We start from the raw sequence: 25,090 nt of genomic DNA on the forward strand, positions 1-25,090 counted from the left end.
GACAAGTCGATCCAATCATAGGGGTCCATGGCTGAAAGCTCATTGTTGCTAACATGGATGACATCAGGAGCATTTCAGCAGTGGGTTGGCAGCGATGTAGCTATGCTTAGACATTTCGCCATTACTAGTAAAAGTAAACCAAAGCAGTCTAGCTGCAGGCCTCACAAATAAGCCAGTAAAATAAAAGGTACTTAAATGTTCTATGTGGCAGGTGGGGAGTTTACATGTAACTTTATCATACATGGCCATCTAAACCAGAGGCCTGTTGTCACAGTTTGGCACTGTTGAAGTCAACCTCAATGCAGGACTCAGGAGACGAGACTTGAACTCAGAAACAGCTTTTAATGCTGAACCGTGTCCATACAGGGAAAAAAACAACACGTAAGGTGAACAGGGAATTGACTTGGAGGAAACACACACGCAGGGAACACACTGCCACAAGGGGAGAACGCAACAAATAACAGAAGGAGACGATAAAAACACACCTCGTGATTATGGAGATTACCAATTTGACACAGAGACAGATGATAAACACATGGACAAGATAGAAGGAGCAAAATGGGATTACAGAAGGGGATTAACAAACCTATCATCAACTAAAGCAGACAGGGGACTAATGGCAAAGAAGAACAGGAAACTTGTAAGCACACGGAGAGTAAAGATAACACCATAAGCAGAGGGCTATGGAGCTCACACACAGTTCCATCACAAAAGCACAAACACAGAATGAACCTTCAGAGCAGGAGCACTGAACTAAAGGCACTCAGGAATCAAAGGAACGAATAATAGGAAGCTAAATGTCAACACTAAAGAATACAGAGTCATAAAGATAAATAAGAGTACAAAGCTAGAGAAAACTCAAAACGACCCTGACATCTATATTACTAGGTTTTGGATTTATCCAGATAATTTTAGGGTTAATCGTGGGTTATTCAGTAATATGAAGGCAGTTTACATAAAAGGTGGGCCATATGCACGGTTGGAGATAAGAAACCATTAGGTGTAAAATCAGCAGTCAGTTATTCCATACAGTAGGTCTTTTCAAGTCTTACTGACCACTTAAAGCACACAACAGTGCTTTTTTAATAACACACACATCCACGCTGGTTTGCCTGCAGCAGCTGTGTTTTGTGCTTGCATTTAATAATATAGTTTTATGTTCTTCTGTAAAAATCAGTCACTCTGCTGCCAGTAGACTTATCCACTTTAAAAGAACATGCTTGTAGCTAGATTGATAAACTGTGGGTTGACTTGTGGAGTTGATAACCTCCTTCATGTGCCCAGGTACACTGAGCTTGCCTGAGTATGCTGTTCTTGCTTCACAGTATAGGACCCAGTAATTGTGTAGAAAATTTCTAGACTCAAAATTGTCTCCCAGCTTGTGCTGACCCCACCCCGTGACTCTGTTTTGTTTTGTTTTTCTCCCTCCTGTCTTGTTTTTCTCCTCACAGCCACGGTTCTCTTCATGATATTACTCTCGTGCATCCACTGCTGTTGTTTTACGAAGCCAAAGCACCAGCCCTCAAGAGTTCAACCCTTGCACAACATCTGAGGAAGAGACAGGACAGAACACACCTAGAAACATCATCTCCATCCTTCTTCGCGCTTCTCTGGAAGAATTAAGTGGGTATCAAAAACAGGCAAGGATGGGAAGTTGGTGCCATGATATTTCCAGTACTCGATTATCATCCAGAGAGCCACACCACTGCAATGCAGCTGAAAGGCACAACTCATCAAGATTCATTATAAACCAGAACAATGTAACACTGTGTGGCAGAGTTTCATTGGCAAAGAGACACAACAACAAAGCTGATATGTCCTGAAATGTCACAGTGACTCAGTTATTACAAATGTGGTTTGCGATGATGTTCACATTCAGGAGGAATGTGGGAAACAACACGGACAGTGTACATTCCAACATGTATGTGTGCTCTGGGCACGAAGTTCAGCAGAAACATAGCTTTGTTCAAAAACAAAGCGCCCCCTGCTGGCTCAGTGAAGCAAATCGTGCCAATGGAAAATGTGAACTATTCATTGTTTGATGCCACAGTTTTAAATGTATTCCCGTTATATTGTAAAATAGTAGTGTGACATACAGGAAAGTGTTTCTGAGACGCCACTTTTATGTGTTTTTGCTTCTTCTTGCTTTTGTAAATGTATCAGATGTTAAATACTTTAATTAAATAAACATTTCTTTGTTCTTATACCTAATGTAGTCACCACAGTCTATAAGAGCGAGGATCAAAATGTCATCAGTGACTCGTTGCTCCATCGTGCACATTCCTTATCAGCAGAATTCCTCTTTGCCATTGTGAGTTTAAACATTAACCATGAGCTGTTGCTTTTACTTTGAAATGGCAGTCACCTGGAAATGCAAACAGGAACTGTGCTATGTTTGCATATTCAGAACACCACTCCTGCGCTCGAAGTGAAAGTAAACTGTTATTTTGGACTATTTAAAAAATCCTTTCTAGTTCGGCTTGTGGATCAGAAAAGCAGCTAAAGAGTCGAAGTTTTCTGTTGTCATACTCTGCTGTGTTTTCACGTTCTGTTAAGACTCAGTGAGCCGTTCACTTGGCAGGACATGGCGGTGGAGAGGTGAGTTTCTGAAAATGAATATGCTCGGTGACGAAAGGCCTTAACACCTGCAGATTAATGGGCCGTGCCAATAAAAATATAACATATCTGTTGCTTAGATATTTGGAGTGTGAAATAGCTTTTTTAGTTGGCAGATAATGTGCTTCTTTCAGCTCTTAGTGCCAAATAATGGTATTAATAAGATTGTGTGAGTTGGTAAATATCAGGGCAGGTTTACCTGGTTTTCATCTGGTTGATCATTCTCTATACAGTGTACTAGACCAGCAGAAACCCACAGGGTCACCTGAGGACTGGGTGGAGTGGTTCCTTCATCGTATGCATCAGGAGCCGTGGGCACTGGGTGGTATTGCCGTCATTGGAGTGTTTGTCCTGGTAATTCTCTCTCTGGTCATCTTTGCTCTGCTGTATGGATGCTGCTGCAGCTCAGGAGACGAGAAGACAAAGAGAAGGCAGAAGAATTCAAAGGACAGAGTCATTTAAGTGTGTTCAGATAAAAGAGAAAATGTACACTTTTCCACTTTTGAATTTCTTTGCTACATAGTATAGGACTCTTTTTTTTAAAGGTTTCTTCAACCAAAATTTGAATGAAATTAAAATGCCCATATATTTTTTCAGTATCTGCAAAAATGGCCTGACCACATCACAGACGCCAAACCATTGTTCCACTTTGTAACGCGTCATTGCCAAGCAGCTGATTGTAAGAATTGTAAAATGGTGAATGGACTGCATTTTCTACTCTGAGCGCTCAAAGTACTTTTCACTACAAGAAGAAAATATTTAAATATTGCAGTTGTAAGAAAAATAGCCACTAATATCATAACCCTATTACACTAATAACTATTAAACTTTTTCTTCTAATTTATTCCAAGTTTGACTAGCATTTGTGATTTGAAATGATCCACAACCATTCTGTCAAGATACACAAATGTTTGTGTAAATTCATATGTTTATCTGGTGAACTTTTTAGGCTCACACAGTAAAAACTGACTGTTTTGATGTGATTTCAGTGTGATTACACATGAACCAGGTTGACGGATAATAAGACACACATGAATTCAATCCAGGTATTAAGGAAGGAAGGTAAAAGAACAGTGGAGGGAAGTAAAAACACAGCCCTGTGAGAAACTAACCTTCAAAATAAAATGCAAAGTGAACTTAAAGAATCAATACCTGTAAGTGAAACAATACCTAGAAATACCTGGTACAACAATAGAATGAACGCTGGACATAGATGTACAGTTACCATTGTGAAAATCTGAAGGGAAAAGTGTAGTTTGGGCAGAAAGTCGGAACTTATGGCAAATGGCATGGGATAATGAAACAAAAGGGAGACATTTATATAGGGTGCAAAACACAATAGAAGCTAAGAGGAGTAGCGGATTGCAGAGACGTGAGGAGGTTGTTATCAGTCGAATACGAACGGGCCACTGCTTTTTAAATGGTACTCTTTTTCGAATAGGGAAACATCCGACTGGGTTGTGTGATGGGTGCACTGATATGGAGACGGTTGAGCATGTACTCCTTAGTTGTAGGAAGTATTTAAGTCACAGGAGGGTGATGTGGGGTGAAATGAGTGGTGGAAGGGAACTTACATTTGAACAAGTGGTTAATAAGTTAAGTCATGGTGAAGGGAAAGTGGTGGTTTTTTGAGAAGTACTGGTCTCATCAAGAGGATCTGAGGATTCAGGAGTGACGGACGGTTAACAGCCAGGAGATGGCAGTAATGCAACAGTTTTGGATGCAAGCTGCCGTTAAACTTGACTGAAGAAGAAGAAGAAGAAGAATGAACGCTGGCCAACAAAATGACTACATTTCCCAGTGGCAGACCAGTTCCTTCGGTGTGTTACCGTTTTGATGACGTCAATATTCTGCGACCCACCGTTTATGCGATACTACACAGAAATGGCGAGCGGTAAAAAGAGTACGCTGCTGTCGTCTTTAGCGGTCTATGGAGATGATTCGGAGCCCGACTCTGACCCTGAACAAGAAGAATCAGGTATATAAAAGTATTTAACTTCCTTTCATACGTTTAACGACTATGAAATACTTTGCTGTAGGTCCGCCAGCCTTACTGCGGAACTTCATGTAGGAGCTAACGTTAGCATGTAGCTAGTTAGACGATCTTCATGTTCATGTTGTTTTGTTCGTAAAACATAATATGCGCATATTTCGCTGGATGGTGTTTTTTTATTGAGAGAAACTGTTGCCAAACGGAAATTAACATGCGTCTTTAGTTAACGGAGGAGGGTGCGTTTTGTGTCAGGATACCGGGTTGTGTTCTTGACTCCGAGATAACCTTGTTCACTGGTGAGATAGGCCCTTACTCAATTCTCAAGTACGCGAGTCCGGACTTGCCGAGAGCACGAACACGGATTCGCGATTTGTACAATTGGAACACCAGCGTACTTGATGCTGTCACAGGTCCGGAGTTTTTACTGCCGTCCCTTTGCCTGTTTAAATCATAAGAACTGTCACTACACAGAGATGTGCTTCTGAATGTGGACGATGTGTCTTCTGCATGCAGTAATACAGTTCTGCTTGTGTTGAATGATGTAAACAAACAATCGATATAAATATACTGATTTGTTTCTGGATTGCTGGATTATGACTTGTGACATAAGATCATTGTAATCCTAATTTTACTAACCCATATTTCAATTTGTTAATGGACAGAATAATTATCAGATTAATCTCAAATTAAGTAGTCATTAGCTACAGATGGATGTGCGTAATGTACTCCACTGGAAGCAACTACACCAGTAGTAAAACCGCTTTACATTAATAACCCATTGATAAAATATACATCAGTATAAGGGGACCTTTTTGTCCACTGAGCTCTTCTAATTTTAAAGCTTAAAGTAAATTTCTTGAGAGCGAGAGAAATATGACATGTGGTTGTTAGTTGGCACAGAAGCTTTCAGAGCAGGGATTCATGAGTAAGTGCCAATTTAGGGAGTCGGTAAAGTTTTCAGAGTATAGTGACCATTAGTGAGGTCCCAGTGTTGCTAAGCTTTAGTCTAGGCAATGAGGGCTAGAACAGACAATTTAAAACTGAGGACGAACTCTTTCTTTGGCTATTTCCTGTTGTCTCATAGGCTGGCTTACTTTGAGGTTTCAATAGTTAGAATGATATCACTCAAAATTAGTTATGTGTGAAATAAAAGAATGATTTTGCTGCCTAATTGATTTCTTTTACTTCTGTGTCTTTGTGACACCCCCCCCCCCCCCCCCCCCCCATCTCGCATCAATAGGGGGGCGTGTAGGAAGCCTTGTATATCGCTATGATGAGGATGACCTGAACCAAACTGTGGGCCCAGAAGAAAAAGAGTCTGCAGATGAAGACAGCAGAGAAAACAACTCGGTCAGTTTTGAATTCTGAGCTTTCTAGATTTTATTTTTACTCATCAATCAGTTCCATTCCACTGATGTCTTTAGCTGACAGAAAAATAGTTCACGTGTTGTGTGCTCTCGGAGTATGTGGTGTGTTTTGAGACATTGAATCTTCACTGAGTACAGAGGGGTTTGGAAGGCTGATTGCTTGGTTGGATCTGCATCATAATCAGGATCTCCCCACTACAAAATCAGCATCACCAAAGTACTTTTTTTCCCTCTTTTCTTTAGTTTTACGTTCACATTATTTGATTTCTTATAAGCATAAGTGCAATCTTCAACATCCCCCAAAAGTTGATTCTGTTTATCTGGATGTAGCGTTTTCAGTGGGAGAAACGTTTCGTCACTTATCCAAGTGACTTCTTCAGTCTTGGCTGACTGCAGGTTTCAGTACATTTGCATAATGACTGAAACTAGCACGCCCGAAGGAGCAGTGGACTGGGAGATCAGTTCATTGATCATTAAGATGCAAATTCTCATGACCATTGATCAAAGACCACTAATCAATGACAAAATCTTCAACATCAAAAGGCTAACGGTTGGCTAAGACAAACCATGGTTCCTCCTTTGTTTGATGTTGAATGCCACATATGTAGTCTTATCCATGCTTGCTTTATGCTTGACCTGGGATTGCACGAATCCAATCTGTGGGTGGTCACTGACAGCCTGTCTGCCTGCAGAGAATGTTTGTGGTCAGATGGAGCCAGGGTTAAAAAAAGAAACTTGTAATACAACTGATCTTTGAGCTATCTTGTCCTGTTGTTGGTCTGTCAGCAAGCTTCAGAAAAGACCGAACTTTTAATGTACAAAGAGCTGAAGTTTAACAGTGTTTAAAATCAATGAAGTGTCCACTGCAGGCGCTGTCTGTACTTTTACTGTTTTTACAATCTTAGATTTTTCCACGCTTCTCCTATTCCCGGTAATCTCTGCTGTCACACCCCTCCCTATTCACTTGTCAACCAATCAACATTCACATCCAGTGACGTGTATTTGGGATTTTGCGGTGGCAAGTTTGTGATGGGTGAAAACTTCCGTCTGTGCTCTGTCCAAAAGCAAACCAGAACACAGACTGGCACATTTTTGGGACAATAAATTATGCTTTAGTTACTTGTTAGTTTTAGAGCTTATTCTTAAAGTGCTCCATTACAATGCTGTTTGTTTTCTCTGGCATCTTTGTGCAGATTACATTAGCTCACCAAAGTCACAATATAGACAATGTTGTTAGGCTGAGAGCGGGTGCAGAGCAGCCATACAGAGCCAAGAACATATACAAGCATTATTATGAGAGCGGGTATTAGTGCTTTACTTTTTTTCCCCTCCATACTATTGCTGTAGCCACCTTTGCAAATGTTTTAATTTGCATCAAACTTTAAATGAAACTGTAAATTTTTGAAGTGTTCTTTGGGCACACATGTATCACACTCTTAACAGGGCTTGCAAAATTTTTCCAGTCAGGCTACCAAAATCTATCTCTGCCCTGCCTGTCGGGCTATCATAGGAAGGAAAAATATATGTCGATGCTTTTGCATTCTTTCGAAAATGTAGCTGAGCAATTATGTCATTGGCATCGGTGAGCCACTGTCAATATGTGACACATTGAAATCGCGTTTGAATTTGCGCTTGTTTTTTGCTTTCACTTTGCGACCGCGTGAATGGTGTATAGAGAGCTTCAGCACTGATTGGTGAGTGACGATTAATTGCGCACCAATTCCTCTGACGTCGTCTTATCGGTGATTAGCTTACTATTCAGACATGACAAGTGAAATCTCTCGCAGCAAGCTTAAACATGTGAGAGGTTGATTGCGCAGAGAATCGCTGACCGTTATGTAAGTACGTGTGTAAAAGCAGCAGGATTTACGCCGGTGTTTTAGTTCTGCTCAGCCAAATAAGACAGGTCAGGGTGAAGAAGGGACAGCCAAAGAAAAGCCGACCACAAAACGGAAAAGTTATGACAAATCAGACAATGAGACAAAAAAAGCGCAGCTTTTTTGGTTTCATGGACAAAAGAATTTCTGTTGGAATATGACGAGCTAAATAACATGATGTTCTGCCAGGTGTGTTGTGAGTTTCATTCGATTTCTGAGTCGACAAGCGCCTTTGTTACTGGGACCAGTAATTTTAAGAAAGACCCCATCAGAACCCATGAGAAATGCAAGAAATGCATTATTGCTCAGTCTGCAGTATCTTTCCCGGAACAAACACCAATTGCAAAAACATACTAAAAATAAACCAAGCACAAGAAGAAGTCCTGAAAAATCTGTTTAGAACAGCGTGCTATGTTGCAAAGAGTGAACTACCACTGGCAAAATTTAGCAGTCTTTGCAAACTTCAAAAAGCAAATGGCCTCGATCTTGGTTCCACTTACCTCTGACCCGTGACTCCAGTGGAAATGTCATATTCAGGATCTGACACAGACTGATTCATGTCCTACACAGTTCTTACAAGTTCATAGAAATTTCTGTTCAATGAGAACCAAGTATTTGAGTTGATGATTGTAATTTTTATACAATGTTGTGATTTGTATTTTAACAATTTTTTGATTAATTTTTGTTTCTGTTACAATATTATACTTTAATGTATAATATTGTAACGGAAACAAAACATAAAAAAATTGCTCTCTTTTTTTTATTCGGGCTACCTAAATTTATTTTGGGCTACCAAAAACTGAAGAGTGCCGGCTCAAAGGGCTACCAGAGATTTTGAAATTTTGCGAGCCTTGCTTAAGTTGCTAGAAATCACAGTCAGCCTTACAACCTCCCAGAAATGCTTTATTTAAGGCCCACTTGTAGATGAAATAGTTGACTAATAGGTTTTCAGCCCAGTGCTGGCTGTTGGTCCTGCTGCTCGGCTCCCCATTATGGTCTCTTTTCCTTTTTGCCCCTTACAGTGTTAACCTTCTGCATTTTTGTTTTTATAGGAAGTGGACGAATCTGACGAGGGGAGGGACGCAGATGACTTTGAGGTATTTGAACACTGTGGGATTGATTAGATTTAGTGATTAAGCCTGATTAGTTTGTCATTCTGTTTTGTGACTAACCTGAAGCACAGCGATGGCGGCCACAACATGCAGCGATAGAGCATATTCACTAGATGGTGCTGTGGGTTCATGGATTTGAAGTACGCTATGAGTCACTGATGCATCTTCATGTGTGGCTTAAAGTGAAGAGGCGAACCAGCCGTGTTGATTCTGTAAAGCACACTACTTGGACCTTCACACCATACTAACCACACCCTTTGTATGTGTTTTCAAACTGTATGAGCCAGACGGTGTGCCAGCTTCCTGCTGCACTGTTTGGCAGAGGATGTATAGCTTGACTGAGACTTTGATTTACAACATTTCTGTGATGGCTGTCTGAGGGGATTTTGTGAGTTTTGCCTGTTGGTTATGCCACATCATGAAGTGATGGCAATGAAAGGACATTGCAGTATGGTAATGATAACTGTGGTTCATGATGTGGTTTCTCAGTGCTGCGTGTATCAACATGTAGAGCTTTATTGCCATGGAAGAGAAACATTTCCAGGAAAGTTAATGAAACATATTCTGTGTACTTTGTAGGGAAATACTTCACTTTCTTCTGTTGGGATGTGGTGCAAAATGAAAATTAAAAAAACAATTTGCAGCTCTCGTTAACCCGTATTTTATTCACTATAGAACATAAGAATCCTATTCACACCATAAATGAAGACTGAGACCACCTCCTCCAAAGGGTCTCAGTGCAGTCGATTTGTTTTACTAGCGTGATTACCATGTTCACATCTGCACAAGTGAACTGAGGTAAGGCAGAAGAAAACCAGTTTGATTTAAATGGAATAAACCTTCAGAGAGATTACAATGAATATCTGATCATTTAAAGTATATTCATATAATCTGGAGAATGTCTGTGTGCAAAGGACAGTTTTTATTTTACAAAGCATCCCAACTACTTTGGAAACGTGCCCATGTGTTTAGTAGTGTTATTTAAACCTGCTGCAAATACCTTTTGTGAGCAGTTGCATTAAAAACAGAGGTTGTCGTGTAATTTTGGCTACGTTGGGAGAGAGAGTTTAAAGCCTCGATGTGTTTTCTTGCTTTTGTTACCGGATATTGTTATAAAGCAATAGGATACTACTCATTTTGGTTTTGCTAGAAATTCTGCGGTGAAATCTAGCAGCAGTGTAGTTTGCATAAGCAGATGTTAGGTCAACAGGCTAATATTTGGGTTTAGATTTAGAAACCCAAAAAGAGAGTGAATGTTTATATTAGCTTTCACTTTGTCCTCAAACTTATTGTCGTTTGCAGTTGGCTTATCTGTGAATGGCAGCTGTTAGGTGTTGGTGTGATACGTGTCTTAATTGAGAGTGCGCAGTGCCTCATTTAACCACAAAGACTGTTGTGCTCGATAAGAACTGTGGTTGGATATATCCAAGTTCTCCTTTAATGTTTTAGATTGTACTGTGATCTAGTCTGAGATCTTAAGAAAACATTGAGTTTACACATTCGGGCATGGGGAACTGTCTGCTGGAATGGAGATAAAGGGGATAATCTGTAGTGTGAAGCCTTTGTATTGTCGATAAAGTTGATAGTTCTTTTTAGATCTGTGATAGCTGTGCAGCAGAGCCCCCTACTACAGGAGAACGTTTCCTTGAAGAGCGTGCATCAGAGTCCCTATCGCTTAATTTCAAAGCACTGTTTCTGTTAGTTGGTGACCAACTGAGATATTGAGAAGAGGGGATCTGTTATGTTTCCAGTAATGCTTATTTAATAATTGCCTGGAAGTTTTAATTTTCAGTAAAATGGATTGTTCTATAATCTTGCTCATAATTTTTAAGCTTGCTGGAGGATATGTTAATTTAAAAAAAAAAATTAGACAAACTAAATGTCATAAGTGACAGAGCTCTGAAATATTTAGAGATATTATTGTCCAACATATCTGAGAGTAGTGCTCTGAATTTTGGGATCCTCACCTTCTAGTACCATCTGGTGAAAAAGTCAGTTTTGTTTTTATGTGGTGTGACCAATTTATTTCATTTACACATTTTTTAACCACTATCTCGACTATAATTCTCATTCTGTTACCCAAAATCTATGTGGTTTTATAAATCCAGGCAATTCTCTCCAGTGTTTCGTTTTTCCCAGTTTAACATGCTAACAAGTAGCACTAAGGTGTTAAGTGTTCCTTCGAGGCTAATGATCCTGGAGCTTGAACACTAAGGAAGGAGAAAAGCACTTGGCTGGAAAGGATGTGCAGCAGGTTAGGGTGATCAAGGATACCGATGGAAATGTCATAAACAAAAGAAGAGAGTGTATTGAGAAGGTGAAAAGAGTACTTTGAGGATCTCATGAATGAAAAAAATGAGAGAGCAGATGGAGGACAGTTAGTGAATCAAGGTGTGCAGAGGATTAGCAAGGAGGAGGTGAGGCCAGATACGAAGGGTCGAAAAGAGGTTGGCCCAGAAAAACGCTCTGAAGATAATGAACCATACCAGGAGTTGTTGAAGCTAGATTAAGGAGAGACGTGACAATCAGTCAGCAGCATTATGGCTTTTTTGCACTGCAGATGCAATGTTTCCTTCTGAGAGTGTTAAGAGTACAGATCAGAAGGAGCCTCACTGTCTTTGTAGGTCTAAATGGTGGCGTTTGAAGAGAGAAACTGTGATACTGCATGTAAAAGTGGAAGGGAAGTGAGGGTGGTGCACGACATGTATGAGCAAGAAAGATGACAGATGAGCAGGTTTAAGAGAGCTGGAGGTACACTCTCAAGAGAAGAGGAATATTTTGGACAGAAGAATAACAGCAAGAGTAATGGGGAAGGTTTGAGATGGTGAGCTGTGTGGTTTGGACACAGTGACGCTGAAAAAAGAACCACAGAGATCATTCATGAATGTAGTGAAAGAAAGTTATGTGACACAAAAAGGATGCTGGTAATAGGATGAGATGGAGGCAGATGATCCACTGTTTCATCTTCTCAAGGGAGCAGCCCAAAGGAGAGGGAAACAAAATAGTAGTAATAATAATAATAATAGTAATAATATTCCTGCTATTGTAGCAGTGCTGAATGAGTCTGTTATAAGAGGGCAGCCCACATGCTAAAATGCTGCTGCTGCAGAGGCCTGAGTTCAAATCCACTTGGATACCATTTTCTGTGGATCTTCCACACACAGAACTGTTCCTGGTGAGAAACAGACTGAACCTCATGTTCAGTGGAGTGCTCCTTTTAACGAGGAAGCATATCGCTTTGTTTATACAGCTGATACAATTAAAGCAATCCGGTCAGTCTTAAATCGTTTTTTCCCAGTTTGCTGGATGTATACAAAACGCTAACAGCTGATATTTCATACAGCTGTCTCACAGAAATCCCATCAAGAAAGAAGAAAATGTAGAGTTAGAAGTAACCCCCTTATGGTGTATTCAACACCATATTCTGTTATTATAATAATGTAGCATTGGCCTTTATTACACTGTTTCCAGTAATTAAAACTTAAATGAGTAGATACGTGATCAGCGTCCCTCCAGTGAATAATCTTTTGGTATATGTGTGGTTACAAGTCCGTGTTTACTCATGCTAGACAGATGGCTTGACGATGTGCACAGTTAGCTGAAATTAGAAGGGCCTGTTGTTGATCTGAAAGGGTGGTAATATTTTTGGTGTGGCCTTGTGAGATGGCTAAATTTATATTCTCTGTACAAAAGTCCTCAAAAGCTGCTTACTGTGACCTTACTGTGAGGGCGAGCTAAAAGGGGAAGCCGTGCCAACTGGAGGATCAGTGAAGTGATGAGTGTTTTTTTGTTTTTTGTTTGTTTGTTTGTTTGTTTTTTAAATTAATTCGTTTAATTTTAAGCTCTGTATCAAATAGTCTAATTTTTTTTTGCTGGGGTTCTTTGCTGTATTTACATGTCTTTCTGCCGTCCTCCCTCCTCCACCACCACCTTGTGATTTGGCCCACTTCAGGACAGTTCTTTGATGTGCCCGTGCAGTTGCTAGGTGACGGCATGATTCCTGTGAATAACAGCGCTGTTCTTTTGTGCTGAACCTGTGTTATGCCCAGAATGCTGGCACAATAGGCGGCATATTTTAAGGGCTGTACAAGACTCCTCCTCCTGCTGAGCCAAGTCGTTCTCTGGAATCTTCTCTAAGATTTACAGTTCAGGCTTCTGTTACTGCTAAGAAACTGCTCTGTAGTGTGTGAAGTCTGCTTCTGGGTTCTGTGATTTTTAGGTTTCAGGTATACAGAGAATGAGCTTTTGTCTTTAGCTCTCTCTTTTTCACCTGTACAGTTTTCCAATTTCATTGTACCATTGTACTATGTATGACTGTGCAATGACAATAAAGAGTTATCTAATTATCTAACACCTTTGATTAGATCATTCATCTCACCAACTAAACCCTAGCAGGAATCATGGTCTCATAATATCTATGACTGATGCTGCATTTATTTCCCACCATCGAGCACTAATGATAAAAAGAGGCCTAAATGTCCCCTGTTTTTTCATTTTTCTGCCCTCCCACTCTCATCCCTTTTCTTGTGATTTCTAGATCTCAGAAGCAGAAAAAAAGGACCCCAAGGAGCTAGTTGGTGAGTATACGCATGAACTCGCACGTGCTCACGCAGAATATAGAGCGGCAATTAAAGGATTAAAGTAATCCTTGTGCTCAATCTTTAACTTTGAACAATAAACTGACCCTACACAGAAGTATTAGCCCAAGCCTGTGATATATTCCCCACTGTTGTCCACAAGCTCTTAAAATGGACTTGATTTAATATTAAAAAAAAAAAATAAAAAATAAAAAAAAAAATATATATATATATATATATATATATATATATATATATATATATATATATATATATATATATATATATATATATATATATATATATATATATATATATATATATATATATATATATATATATATATATATATATATATATATATATTTTTTTTTTTTTTTTTTTAATTTTAGTGGAACCCGACTTAAAAATTAATTTCTTCCCAAGGGTCTTTCGTAAGTCGCAAATTTTCGTAAGTCGAAGCACCCATTGCACGTTTTGAGTGAGGCGATGCTGATTGATAGGCTAATTGCTAACTAGAACCACAATGCGTCGTTCAAGTGGAACAGCGAAGCGCAAGTACGGAAGCCAAGGGGTTGTCACATGATTCGGAAGGCATTGTGGGCATTGTAGGCTTGGCTGAGCCAATCAGAGCCAGCGGTTTCGTTACTCGGGCATTTTGCCGTAACACGGGCAGAAATATTGCCGTTCAGTGCCTTCGTAACTTGAATTTTTCGTGAAACGGGGTATTCGTAAGTCAGGGTTCCACTGTATATACAGGGTGGGCCATTTATATGGATACACCGTAATAACATGGGAATGGTTGGTGATATTAAAGTCCTGTTTGTGGCACATTAGTATATGTGAGGGGGAAAACTCCTCAAGATGAGTGGTGACCATGGTGGCCATTTAGAAGTTGGCCATCTTGGATACAACTTTTGTTTTTTCAATAGGAAGAGGGCCATGTGACACATCTAACTTATTGGTAATGTCACAAGAAAAACAATGGTGTGCTTGGTTTCAACGTAACTTTATTCTTTCATGAGTTATTTACAAGTTTCTCTTTGTCCACAGCCATTAACATGTCGAAGAGGTTAACACGTGAGGAGCGGATCGAAATTGTGTTGATATCTGGTGAACGCAGTAACCGGGTCATTGCAGCCGATTTCAATGCAAGACACCCTACGAGACCACCCATCTCCCATGCTACAGTTAGCAAACTGCTCGCTAAGTTTCGTGAAACTGGTTCAGTGTTGGATTTGCCAAAATGTGGACGCAAGAAAACTGTCACTAATGAAGAAACATCAGTGGCTGTCCTAGCTTCATTCAGCAAGAGCCCACAGCGTAGCACTCGCCGCATGTCACTGGAGACTGGCATTAGTCGAACATCCCTTCGGCGGATATTAGCTACTCACAAATGGCACCCTTAGAAACTCCAGCTACTGCAGCATCTCAACGAGGATGACCCAGATCGGCGCACAGAATTTGCAGAATGGGCAAAACAAAAATTGGAACAGGACCCTCAGTTCACGCAGAAGATTTTGTTCAGTGATGAGGCAAACTTTTATGTGAATGGTGAAGTTAACAAACAAAACCACCGCTATTGGTCTGACACTAACCCACATTGGATGGATCCCTCCAAGACTGTTGGAACAACAAAAGTGATGGGTTCGACATGTTAATGGCTGTGAACAAAGAGAAACTTGTAAATAACTCATGAAAGAATAAAGTTACGTAGAAACCAAGCACACCATTGTTTTTCTTGTGACAGTACCAATAAGTTTGATGTGTCACATGGCCCTTTTCCTATTGAAAAAACAAAAGTTGTATCCAAGATGGCTCTGAGACTTTGCAATGACATCAGCGGCCACCTTTGAACTCGTAACTATGTAACTGACTGTAAATGAACGTAAAGATGCAGACAAGACCAGGAGGCATTCATTGCAGTGAAATGTGGATGGCTATAATTATACTCCAGTACATTAGCCAAACTTTGTAGAGAAATACAGTTTTAACATAAACTGTATTTGAAATACAGTTTATGTTAAAACTGTCCAATATCCAGTGACTGAGTGATTATAAAGATGGTTTTCCAACAACAGCCTTGTTGCTTTGCTGGTTAGCCACATAGAGCTGAGATGGTTATTGCCTGGTTAAAGTTGTAATCTTTAATAGTTTAGTTTTATCCTTAATGAAGCCCACCTGAAATGAATTTAAAAAGATGTGATGATATATAGATGGCTGCTACGATCATCCAGGAGGTACTAAATTGCATTCGATTTACGTTAGAGCTTGATATCTTTGCAGAAAACCTATGATTCTTTAGCTGAATGTAATCCCCGGGAAATCCACAGTTTGCCTTTTTTAGTCAGGTGTAAAAAATATATTTAAAAAAAAAACAAAACAATTGTTGTAGAAAATTACACCTTTTGGAAAAAGTACAGTATATATTCTGACTTATCCTTTGTAGAACCTAATAGCACTCAAAGCTGAGTGCCTCAGACATGGCTGTAATTATTTGCTTAAAAGGATAATAATACATTTGTTGAATTTCTTTCAAAAATATGTGAAAGAATCAGATTTTTTAGCAATGCCAGCTGGGTGTTGGTACAGTAGGTGTATGAATCACTACCTAGACCTAGTTGACTTATTCAAGCCTCTTTGTCCACTGACTAATAAATGAAGGACTAACAAGGACCTGGCAGTGGTTAGTGAGTAATGACTGATCTGTACAGGTGTGTAAGGAAACAGCAAATCAGGCAGGATATGAGTGATACAGGGAGTGGCGTTTTATACACCAACCTCTTAGACTGTAAACCTCTGGCACTGACCGTCTCTCTCTGCTGTTGGTTAATGCAGCCCCCAGCTGGATGCGGATGATGGCACAGATTAGGCAGTGCGACACCCATTCGACATGTGGTAATGCATTGCCACGAGGGTAGACAACTCATAATTACAATTAAAATTATGTGATTTCTCATGGATTAAATGTTTTATTTTGAAAGAATGTCTCACAGAAAACGAGTGTGAGAAGAGTTGTGTAACATATTTGTTTATAAAATGGATGAAAATCATTTTAAAAGGTGTCAGCACATCTCACTGTGTAATATCTGCCATCACTCTCCACGAGAGGAATGGCCTCTGCTCACAAATAATTTCCCGCTACCGTCACCTCTTCCAAACTTCTAGCCTGGCTCAGGCATAAAAACAAGTCCCAGAGGAAAAGGAGATGCACTAGCGCGATTTTAAAGCTTTCAAAGCAGTTGCTATTGCCACGAGTGTACTGTAGTGTCAGTGTGACTCATAGCCTGAGCCCGGACCCTTGGCATTCCTGCAGTGGAGCTCGGCTCCTCCGTCTTGTCTGTCAGTAAATGTCACAGAGCATCTGGCTAAAAGCCTTCTGTCAGCAAGCTGAAGATGGCTCTTTGTCTGTTTACTGAAGGGACGGACATTGTCTGCCTTTCCCAGAAAAAAACCCCAGGGCACAGACTTTGACTTTCTGTCTGTTTTTAGGAAGACAGATGGTGATTTAGAAACAGAATATAATCTTTTCTCTGTCTGTTTATTACTCTCAGATTCTTCCTGTTGTTTGAGAATATTCCTTCCCATGCTGAGCTGAATAATTAGCAGGGATTTATTTATTTTTGTATTTATTACACAGGCTGTGATTTATTCACACTCACACTGCTACTACCATCCGACGCACTTTAGTGTTTAGAGTTTGTACAAGGGCACAAAATTGTGAAGTAAATCTCAGGTTGTTTTAAGTGGATTAGCAGGCTTCCACACTGTTAAACCTTGTTGCAGCAGCACTGTTAGACAGTGTTTGCAAGTCTTTGTGTAGAGAGAGTTTTGTAAAATACCAAGCTACCACCTAATGCCTCTGAGTCATCGGACTTGCCTTGTCAGGTTTTTATTGTTTGGTGCTACAGAAGTTTTCTGTCTCTAATAACTGAGGTTTAGTGCCACAGACTATTTACACAAGACCAGTTCATGTTCACGTAACTGAATATCTCTGTATATCTCTATATATCTCTAAACTAGTTCACATCTTAGGCATGCGTATGAACCTATGCACATGCATGCTCAGCTTTACTTTTGTGTCTAGCCAACAGAGGGAACGCCCTGCCCCTCCTTTACTCCAACGGGGGAGGTTAACTATAACCATATCAGTTATCCAACAAAAGGGAAAGAGAGGTGCTCCGCCTCTTAGTCTTCTGACATGCGGGCAATCGGTGCACCAAAACAGTATAGACATGTGCGCCTCTGTGGACCCATATGATCATGATCAGCAGGCTGATGAAGATAGAAAATGATTAGCATCGTGTCTGCACACGAGCAGAGTTCAGCTCTGGCACATGTTGCTTAACTGTGTTGCAGTAATGTTTCTGCTCACATAGAGCCAAGATGATGCAGTCTCCATTATTTCCAAACACAGGTTTTCCACTTTGCCTAAGTCCATTTTAAATGATGGCTTGCTAAGAGAATTGTCTATTTTTAATCCTGTAACACCTGAAGGGGAGCTCAGGTTTGGTTTTTGGTCTTGTGTCAGGAATTTGAATATATACTCTGATAAATGACTTTGGGTCTAACGGGATTTTTTCCCTTATGTTCCCTGATTGAAAGCTGGGTGGGATGTTTTCTTTTGAATTGAATAAAAACATTAAATATAAGAATAAAAGTAATTGGGTTGTGCGTATGTGATGATGGGATTTTGCTCTGCTCTGTAAGCTAAAGTGTGAAACAAGACACAGTAAGCACGTTCTTTTTGGTCTTTTCATGTCCAGTCAGGTTCTTACTTGTCAGTGTTCTTCATAGAGCTTCAGCAGACACGAGTTCCTCCATCTGCACATACATGCACACTTGCAGCATCTACTCACCGAAGTACTGACAGCTCTAAATGACTGTGTCTGTGTGATTAAGAGTTAGTGACACAGAAGAATGCCTGGCCTGCAGTCAGAGAGAGCAGAGGGAGACAAGTCGAGCAAAACAAAGGAGACGAAAGGAGTCTGCCTTCTCTATACAAGCCCCAACAGCAGCCACTCCCTGCCTGGGACATGCTCTCTTCATACCACACTGCCCTGTAAAACTTACTGGCACACACTTAGGAGTAAGATGAACACAAGGGTGCTCAGGAATTCTCCAGTAATACTTTGACGCACATTAATCGAGTTTCTTCTCCAATTCATGTCCGTATTCCACCACCACCTCTCCAATTTCTCATTTGGTGGATGTACTTCTACATTTTAGCCGTCTAACGTAGCTAATCCTGCATGTAAAGACACGCAGGGAAAAGCCACAGAGGTGAAAGCACATTAGGCTTATGTTTATTTTTCTTTCCTTCCAGCTCTGTTTTCAGAAAAGGTGAGAAACATGTCACCTGATGAGATCAAGATCCCCTCCGAACCCCCCGGACGCTGCTCCAGCCATCTACAGGTACCCAACACCACTGCTAAACGTTCTCTTAACCACATACATTTCACTTGCAGCACACGCTTTAATGCTGTTGTATCATGCAAGCAGCTTGAGTAACACCACTTAGGCCACAGTTATGCCTGCTAATCAGATTGGGGGGGGGGAGGGTGTGGTTAAAGCTGGGGTTTGGGGTTTTATAAGGGCTTGATTGAATAATCTGGGGTTTTGTAGACTTGTTTATGTGCTGGATAACTACTTTCCAGGTAGTAAATTCATCCTCCTAAAAGAACTTGTCATTAGCTTAAAAAAGAAGAAATTGGTTCCATGGGGAGAGAAAACAGTCTGCGCTCACAGCCTTGGCATAAGATCAGATTTAGAAACCAAGACTTGAAACGCTAAAGGTTCGAAGCTGCCTCATCCACACACGAAACATATGGGATATTTATGCACTGAAAATAACCTCCTGTTGACGCCAAGCGACTCATTTAGCTTTCACTTGTTCCCTCTCGGGTTAGAAATACATTCTGGTGGCGACATAAATCCTGAGGCGCACCCCTGTAATTAAACCGGCACACAGTGTCATCCTCAGTCTGCTCAGCATCACCGCCGCTGATTTCTTTTCGTTGCTTTGCATTTTCGGCGCTTCCAGCTTCAGTCAGTTAGGTTTGTCTTCTGAGGAGCAAAGGCAGGTCAGGACATACAGCTGACTTAGTAAGTGAACAGCTCAGCAGTATCCCCTCTGGGCTGACACTCCCCCACCTATCAGACGAACAACTAATGATTCACCTTCACCATAACAGCCTGGATATCCCTGCCCTCTGGGCTCAGAGGAGCTGCAGCACATGTACTCTCACAGTATGGCTTAATTGGATTTCGCAAATATTCTGTTTTTCCTGTCAATTCACCAGCGCTGGAATGTAGCCACTTTGTGAACTGTTTCCAAATGCCTTTTGCAATCATACCGCGACCTTGAGATTAGAGCAGATTAGAGCGATCCACTGGCTGCCAACTCACTGAGCTCAGTCTGAAACTCGGATATCTCTGGAAAAGATTTGTGTTTTAGGAAAAGCTGACCACAATATCTGTTTTTATTTTTTATAAGTCTGCATTTGACAAAATTTTGCTGCTGGAAATTCAAGTGAAACCTTCTGAGGGAGAGGCAGGAAGTGTCCAGACTGGTCCAAAGCAGAGCAGCAGAATCACTATCATGTGTTAGCCTAATAAAAAAACAACAACAAAAAAAACCACTTGCAACAGCTCCAATAGTTTTATCAGTCACCAGTAGGTTTGTTGGGGCTTTACATCAGTGTAAAGTAGATATTTGACTATTGTACCTGTTATAGAGAGTGTGTCAAATTGGAAGACTTGTAAAGATGTGTTTTCTTTTGTAGTTTAAAAGTTAAAATGTGACAACATGGTGTAGACAGTCTGCAGCAAGTGTCACTCACAGTTTCCTCTTGTGCATTTTTGGCTACTTCTTTAATAAAAAGAGAAATAACATCACTGCCAGTGAGTGCTTAAATGCTGACAGTCGTCAGCTATACTTGTATAGGTTATTTCATAGGATCTACATGCATCAGTGCAGAAGTATAAATGAAGCTTCTAATGTCATTTGTCCAACCAAAGTGGTACAACACCTAAGGGTTGCTCTCTAACAAATGCATAACTTGTAATTACAATTTAAGTGGGGCATACAGTTACTTTAAGGGTGCAGAGTGTTCATAGTGACAATGCTGTGAGCATGTTTGTTTTTGCATTTTCTGTGGGAGTTTATAGGGATGGACTCATCCTGGAACAAACTGCATATTTTGGTGCTGATCTATTCGCGACATGCTCGCTGCTTGCCTTCAGCCATTAACCTTGTTTATTTCACTGTTTATTGACATCCTATTTGTGGTTTTACATGTGGCAGAGGGATGCTTATTGAACCTTGAAAGTAAATATAATTCATTATAGTCCAGATATGTTTAATATTAGTGTGCTTGTTAATCTCAAGAATCCACACAAGATATTTTAATTAAGTCGGGGATTTATTGTGCACATTTAAAGAGTTTACTTGAGGAAGGTCAGAAAGTGCGTCTTCAAAAATAATTTTTTGTAGTTGTTTACATCAAATTATCCAGCCAATAGGGATGGCTTTTTAGAAAACACTAATATTAGAAGCACAGGAATTCGTTTTGTTGCTGTTAACACAGTAACAGTGGACCTAGACATGTAGTGATGATAGAGATACCTCTATGGATGAACAAGAGCACTATCCTCTTATTTCTTCTTTTTCTATATTAAGACCTCATGCATCACTGTGGATCTGGGTACATGTGCCAGCTCTATGTGGTTTAGTTGAACGTGGATGTGAAATATTTCTCCGCAAATTCAGGAAACTCATCTACAGTAACTCCATTCCTGGTATAAACATGTTGTTTATTTCCTAAGTGACACTGCATTGTGACACAAGTGAAGTGAATTGTAACAGCGGCGTGTGTGTGTGTGTGTGTTCTCTTCCTTCACCAGTTTGTTTGTTTTGTAACAGGAGAAGATTCACAAGCTGTATGAGAGGAAGCTCCATGGAGATTTTGACACAAACGCCCATATCCAGCAAAAGAAGGAATTTAGAAACCCAAGGTATGCAGCTCAGCTGGAGAATGCACCCACACCGTCAAACGCACACATGGGCTGTCAGCTACACGTGACAGCAGATGTACTGTTTGACTCTTATGAAGCTCCTCTTTGTTTTCAGTATTTACGAGAAGCTCATTCAGTTCTGCGCCATAGATGAACTGGGAACCAACTACCCAAAAGATATGTTCGATCCTCATGCCTGGTCGGAAGACTCTTACTATGAAGCTCTCGGTAAGTCTTTTTATTTTCGCTTACTTGTTCTTTGTGATTTCATATCAGCGCTCATAATTGCTTTTAATCCTCCAGCCAAAGCTCAGAAGGTGGAGATGGACAAACTGGAGAAAGCCAAGAAGGAACGGACCAAGGTGAGCCTAACGACAAAGAAGAGTGGATTACTCTGTCAGTCTGCATCAGGGGCAAGTCTCCACCAGCTGTACTTCATTTCTACTTTACCTCCATCTGACACACAGAAATCAATGTTGCCAAGTTGAGCTCTCGTAACAGCAGCTCGGGCCCAGCCCAGGGCAGATGTACTTGTCGGCTTCACCCATTCTGGGTTGCTACATAAAAACCAACTGCTCCCCCCACCCCCCCAGTATGTCTTTCTTTGCTATGGATTCTTTTGACTTTATGCTGGGCATCATTTCAGACAGCTAAATGCTGGGGGTGATGGGAGTTTCCAAGGACAATGTTGTTTAAAAACATAGTGATACCTGCTGCCATCAGCAGCATCATTCCTGCTGTTGCACTGAGCTGGACTTGAATGAACATGTAGAGCACAGCAGCTATTCTGCCTGATGTGAAATGAACTCACTGTTATGTAGCTACAGTATTCAAGCTAAGAGACATCAGAGCTGTTCACAGTATTTGTAGTTGTGCAAAATGCTTCGCTTACATATTATTGTAACCTCTGCTGTAGATTCTTAAGTTGAACTTTTCAGTGACTGCGGTCAAGTTGTTTTTTTAAACAATAATAAATCAAACAATTTAAACCAGTGTTTTAATATATATGTGTGTGTGTGTGTTGTTGTTTTTTTCCAGATTGAGTTTGTCACGGGGACTAAGAAGGGCACCAACCCCTCCAGCACAGCAGCCTCCACCACCAGCAACACCACAACTACATCCACAGGTAAAGCACTGCAACATCTGCTAGCTTCAGCTGCTCCAGTAGTAGTGTGATCAGATTGGACCTCAGGTGTACACGAACAAATGAGGCTATTGGGTTAGTGAGGTACAGTCCAAAAATCTTAAGCCACTTCTTATTTGTTTCTATTTTGCTTCCAAGAAGCTGGCTCTTCTTTTTCTTTGTGCTTTTTCAGGCTTTTTTTGTTTGGTAAGCCATTGTTACAGATAACAGACACAGTAGCAAATAAACAATTTTAAAATTAATATCATTTTTAAACGCTTTGTTGCTAGCAGGCGGTCACAAAAATGAGATGAATGATGCATCCTGCCAATCGGTTAATCCAGAAAACACAGACCTGCTCTTACTGACTCCTCCCCTGTGTTTACTATGTCACAGATGCCCAGAAGAGGAAAAGTAAGTGGGACTCTGCACTCCCTGTGACCCTGGCCCAGCCCACCCTCATCACAACCACAGCCACGCTGCCCGCCGTCGTCTCTGTGACAACAACAGCAAGCGGTACCAAGACCACCGTCATCTCCGCAGTGGGTACCATCTTAAAGAAAGCAAAGCAGTGAGGATGATGAACGGGCTGCAGCGTGACCGACGGCCTGTATTGTGCTGCAGCCGTTATATGTGTGAAAAGTGATGGACACATTTTCAGAACCAGCCCACAAATTCTTTCTGCTCCTCGTGGACTGACAAAGACTAAAAACTGCCTTCTATCTCTGGGATTGTATCTGCAATTATGGCATCACAAAGCCAAACTGACCGCGGGGACAATACTCCTCTGTAAATCTGATGCATGCAGATCTTTCTAAACAAGCGACTATGTCATTGTGCTTTTTTCTTTTTCTTTATTTGATGGCAACATTTGTTTATTTAAGACAGGAAATTGTTGAAACTGTAAAAGGGTCCCTCACAGAACAGATGTAGTTAAAATGTCTGAAGTTTATTTTTCTATACATAGTTGTGGTACAGTATTTTCATGCCTGCTGTAGCACTCGATTGTAATCGTTCTTCTGTAGCACAGTGAATGACTCTGAGCTGAGATGTTTGTTTTTTTGTTTTTTTTTTACTCTTGTACGTATGTATTGATAAGAAGGTGAATAAATGGATGAGATGTTGCCTTTTCACTTGGTTTCTCGTCATTTGCGCAAACTGTGATCACTCAGTCCTCTGTCATTTCACATATGGCTGCTTCTAGGAGAGCGTTACGTCTTTGTGCTTTGAAAGGACGCTCCGTGGTTATCCAGGAACAAGCTCTTATTGACTGCACACATTGGCCTGAATCTGGACTGAAGACTCTCTCTGGCTTTCGTGCAGATGCCGCCAACACATTCAAACAGTTTCTATCTTTCAGGGCGAAGCATCTGCGTTCCAGGTGAGGTTATGCTCACTCTAACCTCACACTCCTCATCTGACTTCTCTAGAAAGGGGAGTGTCAAGACATTTATGTGATTATGAGGTACTGTAGTGGGTTAAAGCTGGCAAGAATCAGCAGGCTCTGAATTTTAAAGCAGCAGCACGTCCCATTGAGTTATTTTTAAAAGCTGCACATAGTTTTTCATAACCTTTCATACTTGGAAGGTGGGTGCAGTCCTTTAACTTGCCTAACTAAATATCTGAAATATGCAAAAGTAAATGTCTTCCTTGTTTTCCGGTTGTTTATCAGAACCTCACCCTGCGATCCCAGTCATGATGTTGTCGTATAATCATCCATGATGGCCTGCAATTAGACTGATGTAAATATACCGTGCACAGCTTTGCGATTAACTTTATACTTTGTCCTCAATCACAAGCTGACTTCCTAAATTGGCTCTCACTCATTAAACCTTTGGTATTAGAGGCTGGAGAAGACTCTGCGTTCTGAATCTGAGCTGTCGGTGCGACTCCTGAGGGAGGTTTAAAGTGCAGATTATGGTTTAGCACTGACTCATTTATGACATTCAGTTGAATCATACCCACATTTGGCCACAAGCCTCTATAGAAGTCATGCATTTGGTAGAGTTGCATGTTCGTGTTCTTATTGCATCTCAACATGTTTTTGCAGAGCCTGGAATGCAAATGAATGGCTGAAGACTGCTGGTGGCACAACTGTGATTTCTCCAAGCTTCAGTGATTTAGGATAGAGGAAATACAATTAGAGCCAGACTGGAGCTGATTGGATAGTTGTTTTATCACATTTGGCTGATGTTATCTGACTTGAAAGCTTATAACTTGAGCCCTGTGCTTTGGCGGGGCCTGCCCTGTAGTGCTCTGTTTGTCCCATAGTCATGCCTTGCAGGTTCCTGGGAGCACCTGGCAAGTCCTCCCTGAGCATTTAATAGCTGGAAGTTGCAGTCTTAGATCTCTCCATTGACTCAGCGTTATGCTATTTGCTTCATGGGCTTTACTTCAGCTTTTACAGTT

At 40.7% G+C, this 25,090-nt stretch overlaps 1 protein-coding gene across 2 annotated transcripts; it reads left to right on the forward strand.

Moving 5' to 3' along the window:
• The first annotated feature begins 4,267 nt into the window (after positions 1–4,267).
• sap30bp (SAP30 binding protein) lies at positions 4,268–23,814 on the forward strand. Of its 2 annotated transcripts, none has more exons than XM_085465523.1 (10): positions 4,268–4,594; positions 5,850–5,959; positions 8,906–8,950; positions 13,503–13,542; positions 18,869–18,957; positions 21,467–21,558; positions 21,674–21,786; positions 21,862–21,971; positions 22,597–22,684; positions 23,078–23,814. In XM_085465523.1, the coding sequence occupies exons 1-10, from the start codon at positions 4,453–4,455 to the stop codon at positions 23,254–23,256; spliced, it is 1,008 nt and encodes a 335-aa protein (XP_085321649.1). In that variant the 5' UTR covers positions 4,268–4,452; the 3' UTR covers positions 23,257–23,814. The 2 variants fall into 2 exon arrangements, with proteins under 2 accessions (XP_085321649.1, XP_085321650.1); XM_085465524.1 differs by having other exon boundaries at positions 4,272–4,594; positions 21,862–21,920.
• Positions 23,815–25,090: the final 1,276 nt, after the last annotated feature.

This window comes from Copadichromis virginalis, linkage group LG8, assembly GCF_057382275.1.
Source record: "Copadichromis virginalis isolate Kocher_CV1m ecotype Utaka linkage group LG8, C_Virginalis_male_GT1.1, whole genome shotgun sequence".
NCBI lineage: Eukaryota > Metazoa > Chordata > Actinopteri > Cichliformes > Cichlidae > Copadichromis > Copadichromis virginalis.